Source organism: Setaria viridis, chromosome 3 (genome assembly GCF_005286985.2).
Source record: "Setaria viridis chromosome 3, Setaria_viridis_v4.0, whole genome shotgun sequence".
NCBI classification, from domain to species: domain Eukaryota; kingdom Viridiplantae; phylum Streptophyta; class Magnoliopsida; order Poales; family Poaceae; genus Setaria; species Setaria viridis.
Genome location: NC_048265.2, coordinates 8159168 through 8182258, shown reverse-complemented (window position 1 = coordinate 8182258; position 23091 = coordinate 8159168). Strand labels below are relative to the sequence as shown.

At 46.5% G+C, this 23091-nt stretch overlaps 2 protein-coding genes across 3 annotated transcripts; one reads left to right on the top strand and one right to left on the bottom strand.

The window, feature by feature from the left end:
- The first annotated feature begins 12201 nt into the window (after nucleotides 1-12201).
- On the top strand, nucleotides 12202-14684 carry LOC117850410 (IQ domain-containing protein IQM1). Its single transcript, XM_034732237.2, has 5 exons — nucleotides 12202-13141; nucleotides 13228-13316; nucleotides 13413-13500; nucleotides 13611-13943; nucleotides 14030-14684. Exons 1-5 carry the CDS (start codon nucleotides 12482-12484, stop codon nucleotides 14519-14521), a joined length of 1662 nt encoding a protein of 553 aa, XP_034588128.1. The 5' UTR covers nucleotides 12202-12481; the 3' UTR covers nucleotides 14522-14684.
- A 1830-nt stretch (nucleotides 14685-16514) lies between these two features.
- On the bottom strand, nucleotides 16515-20980 carry LOC117849927 (casein kinase 1-like protein 2). Of its 2 annotated transcripts, none has more exons than XM_034731667.2 (14): nucleotides 20616-20973; nucleotides 20458-20498; nucleotides 19836-19905; nucleotides 19596-19744; nucleotides 19343-19438; nucleotides 19186-19256; nucleotides 18832-18893; nucleotides 18620-18683; nucleotides 18457-18541; nucleotides 18254-18380; nucleotides 18064-18146; nucleotides 17902-17962; nucleotides 17287-17429; nucleotides 16515-17165 (listed from the first exon to the last, which is right to left on the bottom strand). In XM_034731667.2, exons 1-14 carry the CDS (start codon nucleotides 20689-20691, stop codon nucleotides 16869-16871), a joined length of 1425 nt encoding a protein of 474 aa, XP_034587558.1. In that variant the 5' UTR covers nucleotides 20692-20973; the 3' UTR covers nucleotides 16515-16868. The 2 variants fall into 2 exon arrangements, with proteins under 2 accessions (XP_034587558.1, XP_034587560.1); XM_034731669.2 differs by having other exon boundaries at nucleotides 16900-17157; nucleotides 20616-20980.
- Between the last annotated feature and the right edge of the window lie 2111 nt (nucleotides 20981-23091).

Here is a 23091-nt window from a genome sequence, read left to right as displayed (position 1 = left end):
AATTGCCACCCGCACCTACAATACGGGGTCGTTACTATAGCATACGGCCCGCCTCTGGAAATAGGGGCAATTTCCAGGGGTGGGCGGTGGGGTGACCCGCCCCTGCAAATAGACCCCATTTCCAGGTGCGACCCGCTCCTAAAAATTATTTTCATGGGCAGGTGATGACGTGGCCCGATCCTAGAAATGGGTACAATCCTTGATGCATGAATACGCCATGGACATCCTCAACAAAACACTTGGCATAGTGCTTTACTGCCTTCTTGAATGTGACTATGGCAGGAAACAAGCTCACAAAAATATAAACCGTAGCGCACAAAAATAAGTGTCATATATAAATCAACAAATAAGTCATGTCACAACTCAACATCACCACAACCAAAAGATAGATCCCACACAACATATAAGACATGCCACATTATATATGAAGATTATAGATCACAACTCAACATAACCAAATGATAAAATCCACACAACAGAAATAGAACCAAGATTCATTGACAAATAGCACTACTACACTATCCATTTCTTCACTTAGCATTAGCTACTCCTGAGGCAAAGATCCCAAGCATGACACCTACAATCAAGTTCACAACAGCAGTAATGGCAGCCATGTTGCATCCACCCCAGCAGCCTTATTTTTCTTGGCCACATCAGCCATATTTTTCTTCCCCAGAAGATGCTTTAACTCTCACACTTCCAACTTATTTCATTAACATGCCCTGATTCCGCGCTTATGACAGTCAATGAGGGGGAGTGGCACGAACTGGTTGCGGCTTGGTACCGACGATGGGCAGCTGCTCCACATGACCTTCACTTGCTTGTTCTTGATGGATGTCGAGGAGCTACAGGATGACGAGAAGGTCAACACCTTGCCTTGCCTCCCTTGTGTTCCTCTGCGGCGGCGGAAGCTGTGGTGGCGTGGCGGCTGTGGAAGCTTGGCGTCATGCCAGTGCGGAAGGAGGTGCCACGACGGCAACCTGAGCGTGGAAGGAGGTGCCGCGAATGGAAGGCGCCACGGGAGGAGGGGAGGAGGTGCGGCGCTGCGACATGGCGGTGGAGGCGCTGCGGCGGCGTAGTCCACGAGGGAGTAGAGCGGCGCTAGAGCAGGGGCGGAAGAAGGGGTCGGGGAAATTTTCACAGTCTGACAGCGTCCCGCGGGCTCCTCCAAAAATTTGGCTAAGTAACCATGGGCGCCACCATATATAGGGTGGCATTAGCAGGATTTCCAGGGGCGGGTGACGCCATCACCCACACCTGAAAATCATTTCTCCATTTTTATTTTTGTTCTAAAATGTATTCTAGAGCTATTAAATGATAAAAGTTGTCAACTGCAAAGTTTAATGTCTCGTTGAGCTCTATAATTTAGATATAAAGCTTGTATTCATTCAAGATGAAATAAAAAGGTTTGTATTCAAAAAATATCCACTAAACACATTCGAATGTACTCACACATATACTTATACATTAACATTTAGTCACCCATACGATGAATGAATAAGTAAATGTGAATGTATGAGTATATATTAATGCATATGACTAAATGTTAATGTATAAGTATATATAAATGTATGAGTACATCTGAATGTGCTTAGGGGATGCATTTTTTTAATACAAACATTTTCATTTCATCTCGGATGAATACTAACTTTACATCAAAATTGTAGTGCTCAACGAGAACTTTGTAGTTGACAACTTTTTACATTTAAGATCATTTAATAGCTCCAAAATACATTTTAGAAAAAAAAACAAAAATGGAGAAAGGATTTCCAGGTGCGGGTGATGGTGTCACCCGCTCCTAGAAACTGTTTTCAGGGGCAGGTTATGGCATCACCCGCACTTGCTAAATGGCAGCCTATCTATGGTGACGCCCGCGGGGACTTAGCCAAATTTTTGGAGAAGCTCGCGGGACGCCGTTAGGCTACCAAAATTTCCGCGACCCTCCCTCCCCCTCTCTGGCGCCCCTCCCCTCCCCCGCCTAATCCGCCGCCGTAGTGCCTCCACTGCCGAGCCGCAGCGTCGTGCCTCCACCCCTTGTCTCGCGGTGCCTCCTTTCACGGGCTGCCGCCACGGTGCCCTCCCCGCGGCCTCTCCTGCCCGCACTGGCCACCTCTTGTCGCGGCACGTCCCCTTCCGGTGGCCGCCATCACGGCGCCCTCCCCGTGGCGCCTCTACCACCGGGGTCGGGCCCTCCTCTCCGCGCCCGCCGTCTCCATCCAGTACACCATCACTTTTCTTTAATTTTCTTTTCTTTTCATTTTCTTCATTTTGTACTTAGTGGACCTACGAATTGTGAAATTATGAAATTGTTAAATTTTAAAATTACACTTAGTGAATTGTGAAATTGTACTTAGTGAATTGTGAAAATGTGAATTTGTGAAATTGTACCAAGTGCATTGTGAAATTGTACTTAGTAAAATTGATAAATTGTTAAATAGTGAATTTTTCCTTTAAATTTAATTTTTTTTCATTGTGAATTGTGAAATTGTGAATGTCAATTCAATTTTAAATTTTGAAATATGAATTCTCAATAGGGATGCATGCATGTGAATTGTGAGACAAATTGTGAAATGGTAAATTGTATATTGCATGAGAAATAGTAAATACAAACTCCATATGTAATTCTTTATATATTTATCGCTTTTTAATTTATATGTAGAACTCATAAATGGATTCCTCACCATTTATGCACCAAAGGAATGCATCGAACGAAGGTGATGTATTCCAAAATGAAATGGACCAAATTGCATCTCAGATGCCATCATGGGAGGATGAAGCAAATATTCATGTAGAATCTGGGGATGAAGATAATGACGGACCGGAGATAGGAGCAGGAGCGTGGGAAGAGGGAGTGTGGCAAGATCCTCTAGATCCACACCCTTTGCCTCTGAGAGAACGCCATTCGACGATGGATTTTGATCCGGATTACAATCCGAATTCAAGTGAGGTAATGCCGAATATAATTGTCACCCAATATTTAGTGCACATTTTCATGTACTAAGTGCAATGGCTTTGATTTGCTTAACCTTATGATTCATGTAGATGGCTACCACCGGAAGGAGTAAACGCCACCGCCGACCCCCTACCCCTAGAAGAACTTGAAGGCAGTGGCAGCTCGACTCCCGAAGCTGAAACTATAACCTCTAGGAGCCAAAGTAAAAAAAAGACGAGGTGAGCGAGGAAGAAACCAATACCCTGAAGGCAAATGGAGAGTCGATGTTGTCAGCCCAGCAGGAGAGCCCACAAAGCCTCCGATGGTGCGTTCAAAGGTTCAGAACGCAATAGGAGCAATAATTAGAACATAGGAGATTTTGGATCCCTCAATTTCTGATTGGCTATTGGTTCCTGGGGGGAGGAAAGAAGCGATGTGGGAGCTTTTGAAACAAACATTTATTTTACCTACATTAGAAGAACTCAGGAAGCAGGTAAAGCATTATACTAGGAAGCAGCTCGGTGAAGTTTTCCGCCGGTGGAGTGGTGAGCTGAATGACAAGTATGTCAAAAAGGGTCCAACCCCCTTTAATGAATACGGGAGCATCACACCAGCCCAATGGGATGAGTTCATAAGGCAAAAGACCTCTCCGGAAGCTTTAGCCCTAAACCAGAGGATTAGAGAACTTGTGCTGAGCAACATACACAAAGTTCACCTTAGGCCGGGTGGGTACCGAGGGAAGATCGACAAGTGGTGGCACGATAAGGAGGCAACAATAGCCGCAGGGCAACCTAACCCTTTTGAAGGCTTGGATGAGCGTGGCTGGCAGTGGCTTGCAGCAAGGAAGCATACAATAGTATATGGTAAACCTACGTTTTCAACACCCGAAACCAATCAGGTGGCAAAAAATATATATGATCTTTTTGAGCGTCAGAGGAAAGGAGAGTTCGTATCAAATAGGGATAAAGATGTGCTTAGTTCGGTCCTTGGGATGAAAGAACATGGAGGCTGCATCAGAGAGGTTTCCTCGAGTTGAGCATGAAGGATGGGTTCGAGAGGGATAGGGCTAGCTACAATAGTCACTCCCATTACAAGGAGTATCTAAGAGAGGCAGTAGAGAAAGCACTACAAACTAGGTTTAAGGACTTTTTGCTGGCAACACTTGTGGAGCAGCAACAAAGCGGTGAGGCCAATATACAAATGCCGATGGTCATGATGTCACATCCGCTACAGGGCCAAGCGGATACACCAGTTTATGCTCCGAGCAGCGTCGGCTCTATGATAGCACAACCAAATCCGATAGATTCTATATGCATCAGTACTCCTTGGTCATTGCACATTCCGGTTGGCAGAGCTGGCAAGACAAAGGAGGTTGCCAAGGGCCTTGCAATTCCAGTTGGTGGTTTGTTTGAGGGAAAACCTATCCCGCGCTATTATGCATGTGTAACAGTGCTTGAAATTAATTCAAACTATGGTGATCACAAGACATACATTCCCACTGCGAAAGGTGTCCATTGCCTTGGACAAAGTGTCGGCAATACCATACTGTGGTATAAACGAGATATCATACTGTCTTCGGTTCCTTCTGAGCATGCACTAGTGGACTCGACACCGCCGGGTCCATCATCATCGACTGTAGCATCAGAAGAACAATGGGTGGGCACACCAATGGCTGCAGCATCAGAAGAATAACAGGTGGCCACACCAATGGCTGCATCATCAGAAGAACATGGAGCATCAGAAGAACAATGGGTGGACACACCACCGGCTGCATCATTAGAGCCGGTGGACTGGCCGGAAGACCATCCACCCCCTGCTCAAGCATCACCACAACAACAATAGGTGGAGCTGCTAGAGGAGCCACAACAACAACATGTGGACCTGCCAGAGGAGCCACAACAAAAATAGGTGGACCCGCCAGAGGAGCCACAGCAACAACAGGTTGACCCGCAATTAGTGCCTCGAGTCATACGGGCTTACGAGAAGGAAGGATCGGACATTGCAGCAAGATGGCACGTGAGTAACAAAGCAGCCAAGATGGCAGACAAGACTCAAGGCATCCGACGACCGGGATATTTGAAGGCCCGCACTGACATAGAGTACAACTTGGTCGTTGGAGTCGATGACGTACCAGATTTACCGGATTGTCCTTGAAAATTTGAGTATGAAAAACCGTTACTACCTGACTGGGCAATCGTCGGGATTCTAGGTGAAATGCAAAGGATGCACAATTGGTACACGAGGGAAGGAAGACTTGGGCTCAGAACCATATGGGCACGGTACTCACCGGATGTGTTCGGACCTCCATTCCATTAGGATTCCAACAAAATCTTATTCGATTTTCGAGACATCCATGATGTATTCCACCTCTGAGAACTAGAGTTACAGCTTATCATATTATGGTGCATGTAAGTGCTTCATCAATGTTAATATCTTGTATATATGCAATGGCCTACACATGTATTATGCATAACTAATTAATTGTAATACATTGTACAGGATGCAAGAAAATGGCGTGCATGTTGTAAAGGAGAAGGCCAGATATCTTGATCCTTATGCTATTTGCAAAATTAGGCACAACTTCCTGAGCTAATGGGGATACAACCATGACAAGCTAGCTAAGTACAAGACAAAGAAGGACAAAAGGACGAAACGAGTACGACAACATAAAAAAGCTATGAGGAGGGTTTCAGCCTACATAGCGTATATGATGCTTAAGTGGCAAGATAGGCATTACATATGGACGCCCTACAACCTCCGGTGAGTCTAAACTTCAACCGTTTGTTATAGTATATACACTTGCTCCTTTGTGCTTGAAAAAACCTTATTTAATATTTTTCAGGGGTCACTGGATTGCTCTTATGATATAGCCAAAGAACGAAGTTGTGACCATATTTTACTCATTAGATTATGACTAAAGTACCTACAAATAATTCATATTCATCCTACAAAAGTTAGTAAATTTCTTATTGTGTACACTTACATTGTGCAAATTGTTCCCCCCAAAGATTACATATAAACTAACTTCTTATTTTTTTTCCAAAACAGGGCTTACCAGCACTACATTACCAATGGAGGGATTCATAACCCCGAGAAACCGAAAGAAATGGTTGTACGCACAAACTTTCCATGCCACAAGCAACCATCTGGTTCTGTACATTGTGGGTATGACGTGTGCGAGCACATCAGGATGCTTGGGAGATACACAACTGATCCTGAACATGTAAGGGGCTACCTTTCATATATAAGGATGTATATATATGTACATTGCATTCTTTTCCGCCTATCTAACACTTGCTTAATTTTTTCGTAGATTTTAATTGCAAATTAGGCCTCGATTGCACAGTTCACGTCTCCATGAGCAACAACTTCTAAATATAGGCGCTGATTTATGCCGTTTCATTTTGCGTGAAGTTGTAAACCCGATGGGTACCTATTATCGCCCAGAACACAAATTAGCACAAGAAGATAAATACGTTAGCCTCCGTGAGTGGGAGAATCAAGAGTACCGCTAAGGCTAGCCTTCGTGAATGGCAAGAAAACATGTTGTCAATGTGCACTCTAATAATGTATATGTATGGTTCTATTTCCTTATTATTATTTTGTATGCTTAAATTGAATTTATGTAACATATATTCTATGTTGATCATCATAGCTTCTTCAATTCGGTAGCACACTAGACTGTTAGAGTGAACTTAGCGGGAACCAAAGTTTTAAAAACTAGCGAGCAATTTCAGCAAATTCAAATTTAAATCGCTAAATTTTTTGGCGGAAACGATATTTCCAGGGGCGTCACCTGCCCTGAAGACACTTTAACAGGAGCGCGCCTTTTACTCGCTCCTGCAAACAGTTATTTATAGCTGCAAAAGCTAAGAGCGGGTGGCGCGCCCACCCCTTTAAATGCCATTTCAACCGCTTCTGAAAACTTTTTTAAGTAGTGCTAGACACGTTGTCGTTAAAAAAAAGTGCTCTAGACACATTTTAGAGTTCATGCGTTTTAGATTTACACTTGAATTTTCTCACCGTCCAATAGATAAAGCGCGGCCTTCTATGTTCCGTGCATGTGGTACATTGTACACGGCTATCAACCAGAGCCCCGCCAAATCTCTCTTCAGTGAAAAGAAAATGATCAAAATTCAAACAGCAACAAACTTATACTGAAAAATTAAAGAATAAAGCAATACATAATTTAAGCTTACGATGCCAAGTGAACTGAGATATTGATATTCTAGTATGTAAACTCTGTTGATATAAATCCTTAAGGTATTAGTTATATACGTGTTTAATATAAGATAATTTGTACTGATTTTCTGAAAAAGAAAACATTAAACAAACGAGAAGTTTACAATAAAAACACGAGCAATTTCATTTCATGAATAATATACGTAGCCATTGATTGCACCCATTAAATATTGATCCTACATAACGCACGCGCGTGCACACATACACACTTTATAGGTAGGTTTCCTGGCCAGGCATCAACTTGCCACTTCGCAGACCCAAGTGTTCTAGACACATTGTCGTTTCAAAAAAAAAAGTGCTCTAGACACATTTTAGAGTTCATGTGTTTTAGATTTAGGTCCCCTTTGGCAGGACTTTGGTTGCGGCTTCTCCACTAGCAGAAGCCGAAGCCCTGCCAAAGGGCCATCTGCAAAATGGCTTCGGGGAAGAAGCCCCCAAAAATCCGCTCTCTGGAGCCATTTGAGGGAGGGGGAGCTAAAAAAACTAGCTCCCACAGCTCCCTCCCCAACCCGTATCCCTAGCAGACCAAAATACCCCTGAAGTTGGACACAATTACAGGAAAATTGCCACTACCTCACCTAGAAGGCTGGACGCCACGGCCATCGGTGTGGCCCCGCCCAGCCTCGCCGCCGGCGTGAGGTTCCGCGTGCTTGCTGTAGCATGGGCGGTCGGCGGCGGGTGCGGCGGCACGGGGCGATGGCGGGTGCTGCGGCGCGGGGTGGAGGCGACCGGCGTTGCAACGTGAGGAGGCGGCGGCCAGCGTTGGGAGCGAGGTGGAAGCGGCGCAAGCGAGGAGGTGCGGCCGGAAGACGCCGGCAGCACGGGGGAAGGAGGCGAGGTGGGGGATTGAGCAGAGGGCGATGGCGAGGCGGGGGATCGAGCGAGAGCCGAGCAATTGGGAAAAGGAGGGCAGGAGGCGGAGGAGGAGTGGATAAGGGAGAGAAGGGAAATTAAAGAGAGGAGAAAAAATAAGGGAAGAAAAGAGAAAAATAAAAAATAAAAAGGATAAGGGAGCATTATAGGCATTTCATCGTTTTAATCGTTGTTACACAGTTAGGAGAAGCCATTTTACCAAACGTTTTTCCATCCAGACAAGCCGAAGCAAAAAAACTGCTTCACCAAAAAAGCCACAGCCACTGTTGTTTCAGCCACAGCTGCAGCCCTGCCAAATGAACCCTTACACTCGAATTTTCTCACCATCCAATTAATATCAATGTGTACTTCTATGCAGCTCTAGCGGTTGATCAAATCCTAGCTAGCTACTTAGAAGATCTAAGACCACGGTGTGCAGGTCCGTCATAATCTTACACTACGTTTGCATGTAGATATTCAACCTTAGAATTTGGAATTGACATTGATAACACCAAATACCAGCTGTTTGGATGCTCCAGAATTCGGAATTGGAAACCATCCCCAATGCCGATGGGTATTCATGAGACACTCACCTGCTCTCCCTCGATGCCGAGCCCACCCCCTCAGTTTTTGCTGGAATCGTCCTCCGCCCGTTCCCTCCATCTCTCGCCCCCCTCCCCCTCTTCCTCTTCCGCGTAAGCAGCAACATCCCTCTCCTTCCTCCCTCCCCCGGCATACCGCGCGCCGCACCCCTGCCTTGTCTGCCGATGAGCCGTGCTGCCCCTCCCCAACTTCCCTCCGCCGGCGAGTCGCACTGCCACTGCCGCAGCCCCTCCCCTGCTCCCTCCACCAGCGAGCCGCAGGCCCCCTCCCCTGCTCCCTCCACCGGCGAGCCGCGGGGTCGCGCCGCCCCTCCCCTACTTCCTCCGCCGACGAGAACAGTGGAAGGGTCGTCCGGTCGTGGGGTTGAATACTCTTTTATCCGAGCGGGCCATAGTTCCTAGAAACTTCTGAAGTAGCTAGGCTTGGAAAAGTACTTTGGCCCTGTTCGCTTCAGCTTATAAGCTGGCTGAAAAGCTGAAACGGCTGATTTGTTGTGAGAGGAAAATACTGTTTGGTGGCTGATAAGCTAGCTGAATAAGCCGAAGCGAACAGGGCTCAATCACATGCTGTTTGTGATTAGCATGTAGTACGTGTGTGCTCATGCATGTACAAATAAGCTCCTGTGTTGAGTCCTTAAAAAGCAACGAAGAGATCCAAATCCACATCGCGCTGAACGATTCCATTCCTTGTACTACTAGCTAGGTTGATGGATGAGTCATGAGTCGGAACTTTGGAAGGCACGACGGGAACAAAAATCTTTGACTCCAATAAATTCTTCTAGGAGTATTTCGTTTCTTTTAAAAAGAGGAAAAGACTTGTTGGCGATTGGAATGCCGTCTATCACTATTCCAAAAAATACAATCACTTATATTGGGTCTACGGCTCAAATCCGGAGCAGAAATATATAAAAAAGGTTATTGTGTTCTCACCCCGTACTTTCAACTTCAACTGTGATTTTACATCTATGCCTTGTGATTTTGGCGCCCCCCCCCTAAAAAAAGCATATTTGCTCCTGCTTGTGTAGGGACTTTTGTGGTTTTTCCGATGATTTGTCATCGGCCCTGTTTGTTTCCGCTTATAAGCGGCTTATCGGTGGAAATAAGTGAGAATCCTGCCAAACGCTTTGCTTATTTCCACCGATTCTCGCTTATGTGGTAAGCCGCTTCAGAAATTTGAACTACGAGAAGCGAAAAGTGAGAAGCGAGAAAATCTTCGCTTAGATTATAATCCAAGCGTGGCTAGGAGAAGCGTATACAAACAGGGCCATCGGCCCTATTTATTTCCGCTTATAAGCGGCTTATCGGTGGAAATAAGTGAGAATCCCGCCAAACGCTTTGCTTATTTCCACCGATTCTCGCTTATGTGGTAAGCCGCTTCAGAAATTTTGAACTACGAGAAGCGAAAAGCGAGAAGCGAGAAAATCTTCGCTTAGATTATAATCCAAGCGCGGCTAGGAGAAGCGTATACAAACAGGGCCATCAAGTATTTTGACATTTTCTCAAAAGCATTTTGACAGCACAACTCGATAAAATTTGCATACATTTCAAAGCAGACCAATTTGTTATGGCACTTTGATATGAATTCATGAAGATGTCGGAAATCATTGAAAAGGCATAATTAACTATAAACTTAATCAATTAATCATTCATCAAACTCAAGTGGGCAGATTTCACGACTAATTGAACTACGGTTAGTTCGTCACTGGCTACCTTAAACCATGATTTTTGTTTGAACTACCGCTCCCATCCATTATTAAGATTATGTGCTTATAATTGATTGATTAATTAAAGCTTGCGTCGTCTCATATTTTCTGCAGTCTATGGTCAAATGCCGGGGGTTTCTTTTTCCTTAAAAAGTCAATCGATGTGCTGCGTTATTTTTTATTTTTATAAAATAAACAAAGAAAATATACTGAAGCTGCGACGTCCTACCTACTTTAATTTAGTAATTTTGTCGCGACAACAGCTGCATTGTTAATTTATTATTTCCATGCTCCCTCATACTACCGGAGAGATTGCAAGTACTTCTAACTACTACTTTTACTACCTCTTCGATCATATAAGTTGGGGGGGGAAGGAGGGGATGTTTCTAGTGGAGTTTGTAAGTCCAAGACAAACTCTCCATAAATTAAAGTAAACTTTTCGTAAATTTAAACAATCTTTTCATAAATTCAGAAAACCTTTTTTAGGCATTCTCGAATAGGCCCGGGGATCGAATTGATTGTAGAAACATGAGTTTAATTAATCAATCTATTAGCGAACAAGGAAAAATATTATTCAAACATCAATGACATGCGGGTTTGATCCTACGTATCGTCGAGATAAATGGTACAGGTGAAAATAAGTACAACTCAAAAGATAGTATAGATGAAAATATTCCTAAATTAATGTATTTCTACAATTCTACTACCAGTAGGCAGTATACATGCCATGTTGGGCTACCATGCAAATTGCATTCAGGGATTCGATCCTGACCTGCAGCGCGCAGCCAGACACCTGCGGACGTGCGGTCATAGATTGCAAGCGTTGAACTTTGAACAGAAAACAAAAATCGCAGGAGGTCAAGATGTCGCCATTCGTCGGGACGAAAAATAAGGTCGAAGATTCAAATAACGACAATCGTACACATATTGGGGTCAACCCGCTATTGTATTGCTACTCTAATATACGGTATCTGAATATCTGATGATGATGATGGTATAGCTGGAAAAGCAACCTAAAATCCAGAACGCTAGCAGCCGCCCTGATGCGGACTCCTATCCTATGCTCCACCAAACACACCGTTGCCTGCATCTCAACCCCCAATGCCCGCTAGTGTACTACCACGGCGAGCCCTGCTACTTCCACCTCGCTTCCTCGTTTCTGGCTAGGATCCAAGTTGCTCCATACACTTGTGCCCTTCCCATCCTCCTCCAATTCCTCTTAGCAATTCTCGCCACTACTGTAACCACGCCACTGCCACAGGCTTCTCTCTAGGCCCTGAGCCTGCAGCCCTGGACCATAAAAACCCGTTAACGAGGGAGGAGAAAATTAGGTGCGGAGGAGGACGGGAAAGTGTGGACTTCCGTAATCTCACTTTTGCCTTCTTCACCGTGCAGACTTACGAGTGGCACTGCCAAAAGACGGTAGAGAGTGGGCACAGCACCTGCCGTGCCGGTACCGATGAGCCGGAACGCCCAGTACAGTCGGTGGGTCGTTCAGTCACTCAAGCTGTTCTCTTACGAATCGAAAGGCATTCAAGTCGCTGTTGGACCGCGACAAGAGTCGGATCCCGACCCTGGGGGTGGGGGTGCGCGTGCGCGTGCTGCGATCGTCGATTAGACCGGAGGGAATGCGTGCGTTTGACAAACCGATCAACGCGCTCCCATGCCGCGGAGCCCCGTGGCAAAGCCATGCTACGCCATGCGGCTGATGGCGCCCATGCGCCGTGGAAACGAGACGAGGCGGCACTCGGCACTCGGCAGGGACGGGGGCAGGTGCGTGTGCACGCAGACGCTGACGCGGTTTTACCAGCCGGCAGGCAGGCAGTCTGAGCTCGCTCGCTGGCGGTCGGGGTCGGGGGATACGACCGGGTCCGCCGCTCGCGACCACCCGCCCGCGCACGTCACCTAGCTCCCCGCTGCGCTGCTGCGTCTGCGTGCGTGCGGTGCTCCGTGGACTCGTCCCCCATGGCCCCCGTCGCCTTCATCGCAGAGCTCCCAAATGTTTGTCGCAGAGCTTTGCTTATATATTCACACACCATCCCGTTCGATCCTTCGTCTCCATCTCTGCTCCATTTGCCCCAAAGATCACGAAGCGTCCCCAGAATCCAGCTCCATTCCAAGGCGCGCGCGACGATCGGGAGCGACGACCTATGACTCTGCGGTCGCCACCGGGGGCAACCGATCGGAATGCCGTCGCCGTGTCGCCCAAGCTCCTGACGAGCCCCGGCAGCGGCAGGGACCTCGGCGACGCGCCCGCCGCGAGGTCGCCCAAGCTGCTCAGGAGCAACTCCTCCAAGAAGGTGTCGGCGGCGAGCAGCCTCGAGCGGGCCATCCTCAGCTTCAGGACCTGGGAGCCCGACGCCGCCGCTTGCCCGGCCGCCTCCCGCGCTCCAGCCGATCATGTCGCGCCGCCGCAATCGCCCGTCCGCCGCATCCACGGCGCCAGGCCGGGGCGGCTGGCCCTTGGCCCCCAGAGCCCCCTCGCCGCCGCCCGGAGTCAGCAGGCGCCGCCCGACGACATGCGCTCGCCGCTGCACGACGCGGCCGCCACCACGGTGCAGAAGATGTTCAAGGGCCACCGCACGCGCCGCAGCCTCGCCGACTGCGCCATCGTGGTGGAGGAGCTCTGGTGGAAGCTCTACGACCAGGCGTCGCTGGACCGCAAGTCCGTCTCCTTCTTCGCGGGTGGCAAGCAGGAGACGGCGGCGTCCCGCTGGGTCAGGGCCGGCAAGCGCATCGCCAAGGTCGGCAAGGGCCTCTGCAAGGATGACAAGGCGCAGCAGCTGGCGCTCCGCCACTGGCTCGAAGCGGTAACCACGCAAGCCGGCCGGATTCCCATTGCCTTTCATTCTTTATCGATTCATGCTCACCATCTGTATCTGTGCATCCATGGCAGATCGACCCGCGGCATCGCTATGGCCACAACCTGCATCTCTACTACGACATCTGGTTCCAGAGCTCCAGCACCGAGCCATTCTTCTACTGGTGCGTGTGCGCATAACTCATCTCATGCCATGTGTTTCTTCTCCTCCTCCTGCTTACTGATTGGAAATTCCTGCCTCTATCTGATCGGCCGATCAGGCTGGACATTGGAGCCGGGAGGGAGATCCATCACCCGAGCTGCCCGAGGAGCAAGCTCAACTCGCAGCTCGTCATGTACCTCGGAATGGTGCGTCACCGTTGCCTCATTCAATCCATCCACAAAAGTCGTTGCATCCATCAGTTTGTTTTCGTCACTGACTGACTGAAGACTGTGAACGCGATCGAATGAAAATTCAGAACGAGCGTGCCGCCTACGAAGTGGTCGTGGAGGGCGGGAGGCTGGCGTACCTGCAGAGCGGCCTCCCCGTGAACACCACCGACGAGTCCAAGTGGATCTTCGTGCTCAGCACCAGCAGGTCGCTCTACGTGGGCCAGAAGAAGAAGGGCCAGTTCCAGCACTCCAGCTTCCTGGCCGGCGGCGCGACGTCGGCCGCCGGGAGGCTCGTCGCCAAGGACGGCGTCCTCAAGGCCATCTGGCCCTACAGCGGCCATTACCTCCCCACCGAGGAGAACTTCAACGAGTTCATCAGCTTCCTGCAGGAGCACCACGTCGACCTAACGGACGTCAAGGTATGCTCTCTCTTTCTCTCTCTATTGTTCATTCTCAATGGTCAATGCAACCACTTGCATTGGTCTGACGACGAATGGTCATTCAGAGATGCTCGGTGGACGACGACGAGTACCCGTCGCTGAAGCGGAAGCAGACCTCGGACGTGGAGGCGGCGTCGCAGCAGGAAGAAGAGCCCAAAGAGACGGCGGGCCCAGCCGCGACGGCGATGGCAGAGGAAGAGGCTGCCGAGGCTCCGCCGGAGGCAGCAGCGGACGAGACCAGCGGCCGCGCGCTGGTGAAGTGGACGAGCGGCGCCGGCGCGCGCATCGGCTGCGTCCGGGACTACCCGGCGGAGCTGCAGAGCCGGGCGCTGGAGCAGGTGAACCTGTCGCCAAGCAGGTCGTCGGCGGCGCCGCCGCTGCAGCCGTGGCCGATCCCGTCGCCGCGCCCTAGCCCGCGGATCAGGCTGTCGCCACGGGTGCAGTACATGGGCGTGGCCGCGAGCCCCGGCGTGCGGCCGCTGAAGCAGCAGTGCCTGGGCATCCGGCCGCCGACGGTGCGCCTCACGCTGCCCAGCAGCAAGACCAGCAAGAGTTGATTAACCGTCGATCCATCACTGAATTGATTGATTAACCGTTGCTTTGTTTTTTTCCTTTCTACGAAGTTCTGTAGTAGGTACTGTAGGTAGCACTGTAGCAGGAGTTGTACATTAAGGCCTGGTTTAGTTGGCCAATTCGGGAGATGCAAAATTACTGTGCCAACACTGTAGCACACTGTTGCGTTTCGTTTGTATTTGTGAATTATTGTCCAAATATTGACTAATTAGGCTCAAAAGATTCGTCTCGCAAAGTATAACAAAACTGTGCAATTAGTTTTTAATTTCGTCTACATTTAGACCTTGTTTAGTTGGCAAAATTGGGAGTGCCAAAATTAATGTGCTGGCACTGTAGCACACTGTAGCATTTCGTTTGTATTTGTGAATTATTGTCCAAACATTGACTAATTAGGCTCAAAAGATTCGTCTCGCAAAGTACAACAAAACTGTGCAATTAGTTTTTAATTTCATCTACATTTAGTACTCCATACATGTACCGCAAGTTTGATGTGATGGGGAATCTTCTTCTTGCATAATGCTAAAGTTGGGAGTTGGGGGTGAACTAAACAAGGGCTTAGTACTCCATGCATGTACCGCAAGTTTGATGTGATGGGAAATCTTCTTTTTGCATAGTGTCAAAGTTGGGAGTTGGGCGTAACTAAACATAGCCTAATTTATTTCTTTGTAACCTTCGTTGCTTTTGTTCTTGATCTGACCTGAAAGTAAGAAGGTGGCTGCATACACAGTAGAGCCGCCCGGCGTGTACAGACGTAGCTAATTAAGAATGAGCTGATTTATTGATAAAATGCTCGCAAAACATTTGCATCTTTGCTAATTATCAAAACTAATTGCATAAGTCACAGCTAATGGATGACTAGAACCCATCAATTTCAATTAGTCTATGATTAACTCATGTTAATTAGTATTGAAACATTAGACTAATTTTTAGTCGGGAGGTTCCAAACGGGGCCTGAATTGCTCCTCGTTGATCTGAATGAAGAGTCATCTCTCAAACTATCACTGTCTGCTCTAGTCAATCAAGACTCAAGACTAGCAAGGACAGTACGGAACGCCTCGTTGAACCATCAAATCAGTAAGCCCGGCGGCGTTCGAGACCTCAACTCGGACGAACCAGTTCATCATCGTTCTCTCGGATATGGCAAGTGTTGGCGTAAGGAAACATGAGTTTATCTGCCGAACCACATATTGGTCATTTTAGATTGGTTCTCGCCAAACCTAACTAAAAATGAACTATGCTGCGAATTTCCGAAGACAAACTCATCCCGGTTGCATGGCACCCCTCATCTCTCCTTGTTTGTGAACAAGAACGACAAACACGGCAGGCGACTTGACAAAAAAAAAAACGGAAAAAAACTCAGCTTTTCTTTTGACCAGCAATGCAGCATCAGAGAATGTGAAAGAAAAATCTCAAGGCACGTGCCGCCGCGGTCAAACGCTTTCGGATTTTGGTTCCGTGCGAAACCTTTGAATCGCTTCGCTTTCTGTGACGCCAACGCCGGGCACAGGCATTAGCGATGCCAGGCACATCGGCACGTCCCTGGCAACTACTACCAGTGCTTGGTCTCTCTTACCCACCGACCCAGGCCTTTTCACCGCTTGGCGTGGCATTGGCTGGCCTTGGTCATTGCCAACGCAGCAGCCTGCATCAACAAAATTACTAACCAAACCTCCAGGAAAGTTCCTGGTTACTGCAACGGACCGACCGACCAATGGCCACATCGTAATCAACCATGTCAATCAACCTTCGACCATGGATGATGTTCGATCCCGTCAAAAAACATGTACATTTTCCTCCGAGCATTCATTCGCCATGTAAGATTATTTGCAGCAACCGCGCGGCTTACAAAAAGACAAGTGTTAACCTATGACTACATTCCTATAGGCTAAGAGCACCACAATTTCAGATCTGTCACAAGCAGCATTAAAATCTCAGAGCCCAGGCAAAGGCATGGCAGCTGCCGAATCGAATCCACAGTTGAACCAGAGCAAGCGCCATAAAAACCTTCCCAAATGTTCAAGGCTTTCCCAAGTGGCCATTGAATTCCAAAGCAGCGCATTACATCAAATGCGAACCTGCACAAATCTCTCGAGAATACACCACCGTTCCGTGAAATTAAACAAATGCCAACCTGTACAACGGAGGCTAACCATAGCCATTGACAAAGTTTCTAAGAGCCAATCACCCACCACGCTTAGGCTCAGCTCACCCAAACCTCTTATTAACCAGCCGCCCCTCAGTGCTTCCATCTCAGCTGCCGGTAGTACATGGGAGCATCATATGGGGGGCAGCGCACCGATGATGCGTACTGTCATGTCCCAAGGGATGAGGCTAGTAGTGAACCCTGTCATCACCATCGAAATTTAGGCCCTGCATGCCCCTGATAGTGGACTCGTAGTTCTTCGGGTTAGATGAGTGGCGCCTGCCGGAAGACGAGCGCCTGCTGTCCGAGGAGTCAAGCATCTGGGGGCTCCAACGTGGAGCTCCTGACCTCTGGAATGCCCCTGGGCTTGCGTCAGTAGTTCGACTACGCGTTTGCTCTGCTTCAGTGCTTGGTTCTCGGCTACTGGAGACAGCAGGCCGCCTTGACGATCCGCTTGAACGTCCCAAAAAAGTCGAACTGGAGAACTACATGTCATTTAAGGGTCAGATAATACATAGCAACTTTATATACACAAATGCTCCGGAGTCCTCCACTTTTCTCATCACACAGCAACATCAAACAACATGAAAATATCTAACAACTCACCACAGCATCTTTCGATGTCGATTGCTCATGCCGAACAGGGGACTTCTGCTTGGCTAGGCTGCCAGCATTTATAGCTGGTGGTGGAACCTGCCGTCGCGTCGGGTCCATGTCTGACCACCCACTTCTCCTTCCCTCTTCATTGCCTACATAAATTTAGCAGACAATCAAAATTACATAGAATTCCATAGGTTCATAATAGAACATAATAAGCACTAACCAGCAAAAAGAAATCATTTCATTACCACATAAATGCTTTAAGGTTATAAGGGTCTTGGAGCAATGCAACACATAGTTAAAGACAATAGGTCCAGACAATGTAATTAGTTTCTACCTTCACGCCATTACTGTAATTTTCTAACTGAAAACCTTTTTACAAATATACCTAAGTTTCCCAATGAGCCTGATATATTTGATCTGCCTACAGACTGATTCACTGGACATTATTAACCAAAAAGACTGGTAAATTAATGAAAGGATGCTTAAAATCTATCTTTTTCACAAAAGAAACAGAAAGCAAGATAGCATCTGAGTTCTAACATGAGATGGACATACAGCACTACGCAACTATGTATGAATGGTATTGCCTGCTTAAATAAGAATTCATGAGCTTCGGACCTGAATGTCTATTATTGTTTGCCACAGGAGCCATCCCAGAGCTTTGTCCTACCGCTGGAACCTAAATAAGTGGTTATGAGCAAATAGTCAGACAAAAATCCCCATGTGTACAGCACTGCAACGTTGAAGGCAGGCAACAGGGTGAGAATTTGATGTACTGACAATTGCACGTGGGGGAGCACTGGTCATCTGTGACTGTTGGTACTTCAGAATTGTCCAGTCAAAAACATAATCAAACTGAAAGCCTGCGACGGGGAACATAATTTAGCATTTTGCACCACTGAGACTCATAAACATTGTTCAGTCCTCTATAAATATGAGTGTATTAACAAAAATAAAACAGTAAACCAACCTTCTCGAATAAAAAGGTCTCTGAACAATCTCTTCAGATATTGATAGTCTGGCGCATCTTCGAAACGTAGTGAGCGGCAGTAATGGAAGTACGAAGCAAATTCGGTAGGATATCCACGACAAAGTGCCTGCAATTGATGGAACACAATAAAAACCAATACCGGTGGTTTAAACACTGTTTAATTCTAGATAATAATTTTTTACCTCAGTTGAAGTAGCAATTTTCCTTTCGCTGATCTTTTCGTACTTCTGTTTCTTGTTCCCAGCTTTGAGACCCTGCCATGGAAGGCTGACAGTAACAAAACTACGTATTAATACATATCACAAAGTCAGAGATGACACAATGAATCAGGTTATCTTAAACAACCTTCCTCTCAAGAAGTACATCAGTACATATCCAAGAGATTCCATGTCATCCCTCCGGCTTTGTTCTATGTGAAGCAAAACATCAATAATGATATCAAAATGAGAGGATGCAGAAAGGCAAGAGAAATTTGCCAGGAATCTGGAAACTGCATGCCTCGAAACTATGAACCACCAGATAAAGGAGTCAACATTGACCATTAAAATAAAACCTACCAATTCCAAGGTGGGTATTCACACTTGCATATCTTGCTGTTCCAGTCAAGTTCTTGTTCTCTCTACAATTAAATAGAAAAGGTTTGAATATTCGTATATTTTAAATGGAGGTGATGTCGAAATCATACTAAGAGAATATGTTCATTATTTGAATTTCTAGATGTACATGGTGCAAATCTCAACCATTAGCATAAAATAATTACGGACCCAGTGTGGCAGAATCAGAACTATAGCAGCACAATATATCGTCGGGGATATTATGGAGTGGGTACAATTCTTTTACTTCAAAAATGGAATGGGTGGAAAGAAATATGAAGTTATACAACTATTTTGAATAAATAAGTACATGTTTACCTGTAAGGAATGTGCTGGTGTGTTGATGTATCTCTGTACTTCTTTGCAAGTCCAAAATCTATAGCGTAAACCTGTACAGAGATCAAAAGCAATTATTAAGTGCACCTGCTATTAAAACACGTGAGTCAAAGCAGATTGCAGGAATATAACTAATCACCTGGTTTGCCCTTTTCCCGAGACCCATGAGAAAATTGTCTGGCTTGATGTCTCTATGCAAGAAAGACTTGGAATGGACAAACTCAACTCGGTTGATCTAAAAAAAATACAGGAAATTAATACTACACACAATTAAATAAAAGCAGATGAGATTATGTTGGACAGAAATAATGCTTCATGGAAACTTGAACATAAAATATAGAAAGCAAGTAAACGGAATAGTGAATTAGTCATGTCTTAATGATGCAGCATACCATTTGATCAGCAAGCATCAAAACAGTTTTGAGGGACAGCTTCCTGTTACAAAAACTGAAAAGATCTTCAAGGCTTGGTCCCAGTAAATCCATAACCAAAACATTATAATCACCCTCAACACCAAACCACTTAACATTTGGAATTCCAGCTGCACATGGAACAAAATGTGAGTATTACCCATCTCCAAAGAAAGACAGCAAATAAGGTGAAATGAAAATAAAACAAAGTTTGTGTATTACTTCCTCCTTGAAGTATTCTGTATAATTTTGACTCATAAAGCAATTGAGGATGTTTTGTCTTGACATTTTCCTGGATAAAACATTATAAACAACAAGGTTTGTTATCCATCCATGCATGAAGTCGACAGATGGAAACAATACAAAGATACCAAAAAAAGCCTAACACAAATTTCATAGCATAGCACCATATATAATCCATTACTGCCGCAATTAAAATCTACAGTTAGAAGTCAAGCGATGAATTTTTTCTTGAGCATCATGCATATGTTCCATGTCTCTATATCTGATAGTAAGCCAATGAGAATTTAACTCCAACAGCTAAACAAAAGTTTGCTGGCCAGCATACCTACATTCTCAAGCTGGTTCTTCGTTATATGTATATGTATATGTATTTATTACCAATCATGTGTGTTAGAAAAATAAATTAACAAGTGAGTTAGGCAAGCAATAGCTGCAGCAAAAACCAAATGAAGCAATTGTTTTCACAAGCATGAAACAAACAGTTCCTACATGAAACACATAACCCGACCAGCGCAGCCTAGATCAGAATTCTTATTTGCCCAGGTAAAATTGCAAATCACCCTAGATCGCAAAATCAGGAAAAGGATACTGAGAAACTCACCAGCTTTATTGCGACCTCCTCGTTGGTCTGCACGTTGGTACCTGCACACCCACACACAGAGACCCAGGCCGACGGGAGGGGAAAAAGTTCATCAGACGCTGGTAAAGACGGGGATTTTGGAACCAAAACAAGATCTTTGAGCATAATTGTGCACGAACCGAGGTAGATCTCCCCGAAGGAGCCGCTCCCCAGCTTGCGGCCGACGCGGAACCTGTTGCCGATGCGCGGCTCCATGGCTGCTGCAAGCGCGTCGGTGGAGACGATCCCGGGAATCAGCAGATGCAGACGGAGCCTGCCATGCGGCAATCGAATGGATTCAGTCTGATGCTCCGGGGGATCCGGCTAGGGCTCGAGTGGATCGAAGTGGGGGGATTGGGGATTTCCGCTCTCCTTTTTCCTCTTTCGTGCTGCTGGTGTCCTTATTTTCTCGAGCACGGGGCCGGTTGCTCGGCTAAAAGGAGAAATTACTGAGAAATCGAGGTGTCCGACAGTAAAGATGGCTAACGAAATGGGCGTCGCGGTTTGGTGCCCCTAGTTTCCCTTTCTCCTCTGCCCTATTGGATCTGACCTTCACAGTTCTCTCCCCTCTTGGTCTCTTTGGATGTGACCTCCACTCTTGTGTTTGCAATGCTAAATTGGGAAACCACTCTTGGTGATAGACGAATCAAGCAATATAGTAAAGATCCAGATGCATTGTAGCGGTATATTTGTACTTACACTATCCATCGATTAAATTTCCTGAAGAAAAATGCTATTACACTCCATAGCTTGTCTAAATCGTCAAATAGTTTCTCCTTAATATAGTTCATTGACGGCTGAAACCTGAAATCATATAGTCGAAAAGAAGTGAGAGGATAATTCATCGAAGTTGTGGAGGGTAAAGAGGTACGAACAATCAGCATACTTTGGAAGGTAGGACAACAATAGTGGTGAAGTGTGAAAATAGAGAAGAAAATTAGTAGCTACGATGGTTGTCGATGGTGCCTTTGACACGCCGAACGGAGTCGCGTATGAGACTGAAAGTATCCGTGTCGCAGAAGAGAAGCACGAGTTGCTGTAGGTGGGCTCGCGCCGGTACTATTATTCCTCCTCTTCTTTGCGCCTAGGCTGGAGTTTGGTATTTAGGGTTGTTGGGACTGAGTTCGTCTCTTAGGCTTAAAAGGAGATCTTAGGGCGGCGAAGGACCAGCGGTGGCAGTGGATTGTGGGCGGGATGGCGATAATAGAAGGTGATGGAGGATAACAGGTGGGCCGGTGACTGCGGCGGGGTACGGGCAGCTGCCGGATTAGTGTGGGGATGGAGGTGGTGGTGGATCTGGCGGTGGGAACCACCGGATAGGAGGAAGATAGCGAGGGGGCTCCTCGTGGGCCGTTGTGGGCCTTTTGTAACAGCTCGCCACGCACTCACGCGTGCTGCTCCTAACAGCGCCCCTTTGACAGGTATTGTAGCTAATAGAATATGCAGAGTGTTGCTAATAATATACAAGAAAATTTGGCGTGGCTGTTTAAATATTATATATAACGGGCCAGGAATCACGTGACATGTAATACTCACGAGGCTCCAAGTGCCATTAGTTGAGAAATGCAGTATACATTTGCCATCCGCTTATTTAATCTATACCACACTTGTAACTACATCCTGTCATGGTATCCATAACTTTAAATGATTTTTGGATATGCCTCACGTGATTTGTTATAAACTAGTGACAACCTAATGACTAGGCGGCGGTGAGAGATGAGACAAGAGTTGCCGAAATTCGCTAATGTAGTTTTATGTGCTCGTTTTGTTACCTAGATAACACTTTAAACATATGAGGTGCAAGTTGGCACACTAGTACAAGTGGAGCACCAATTCGAACTCACAAGCATCCATGTAGTAGCACGCCCATGATATATACAGGTTGAGACAGTGAAATCGTTCCATGGTCCAAACGCAATCAGGGTCAAACTGAACCAAATGAGGAACAAAACATGCTAAGGATAGTGAGAGGTGCAGGTGGATGAACGTGCTGCTATTAGATAGACAACGTGGGCTTATCATCAAACCAGGCTCATCTCTTTCTCTCTTAGACTACCCCAATGTCGTTGAAGTAAAAAAAGAATGGCCAGCCCACTTCATGCCGATGCTAAGTACAACAGCTCAGACAGCTGCTATCTATTTGATTCGCTATATCATACATAGAAAGAAATACATACAGTTTATACGATGTGCCATCTATTTAGTTGTTTTTTAATTCATCCATGGACACATAAATTATGGTGATCAAGTATAAATTTGATCTTTGTAACTATCTTGATGCTTGCACGAGAGAAAGCATGATATATTGCAAATCTGTTGACAGTTACAAAAAACTATACCAATGATGCCCGCACACTACTTCGATTAGATAACAACGCATACTATGATACTAGTTTCTGAAGACACCAAAGACGTGAATAATTGAGAGGAGAAGCTGCAGACCGCCGATTTGCTAGTTTGCTGCTGCTTGGTTCAGCAAAGGAGATGGTGATGCTGATGCTTGGATTGCCTGCTTGCTTGCCTCCGGAGGAGCAGGGATTGAAGCTGTGGAGGAACAAAGGGAAATCGACGGGGCTTCTTCTACTCGGTGTCGTGGAGAAGAAAGAGCGGAGAGGA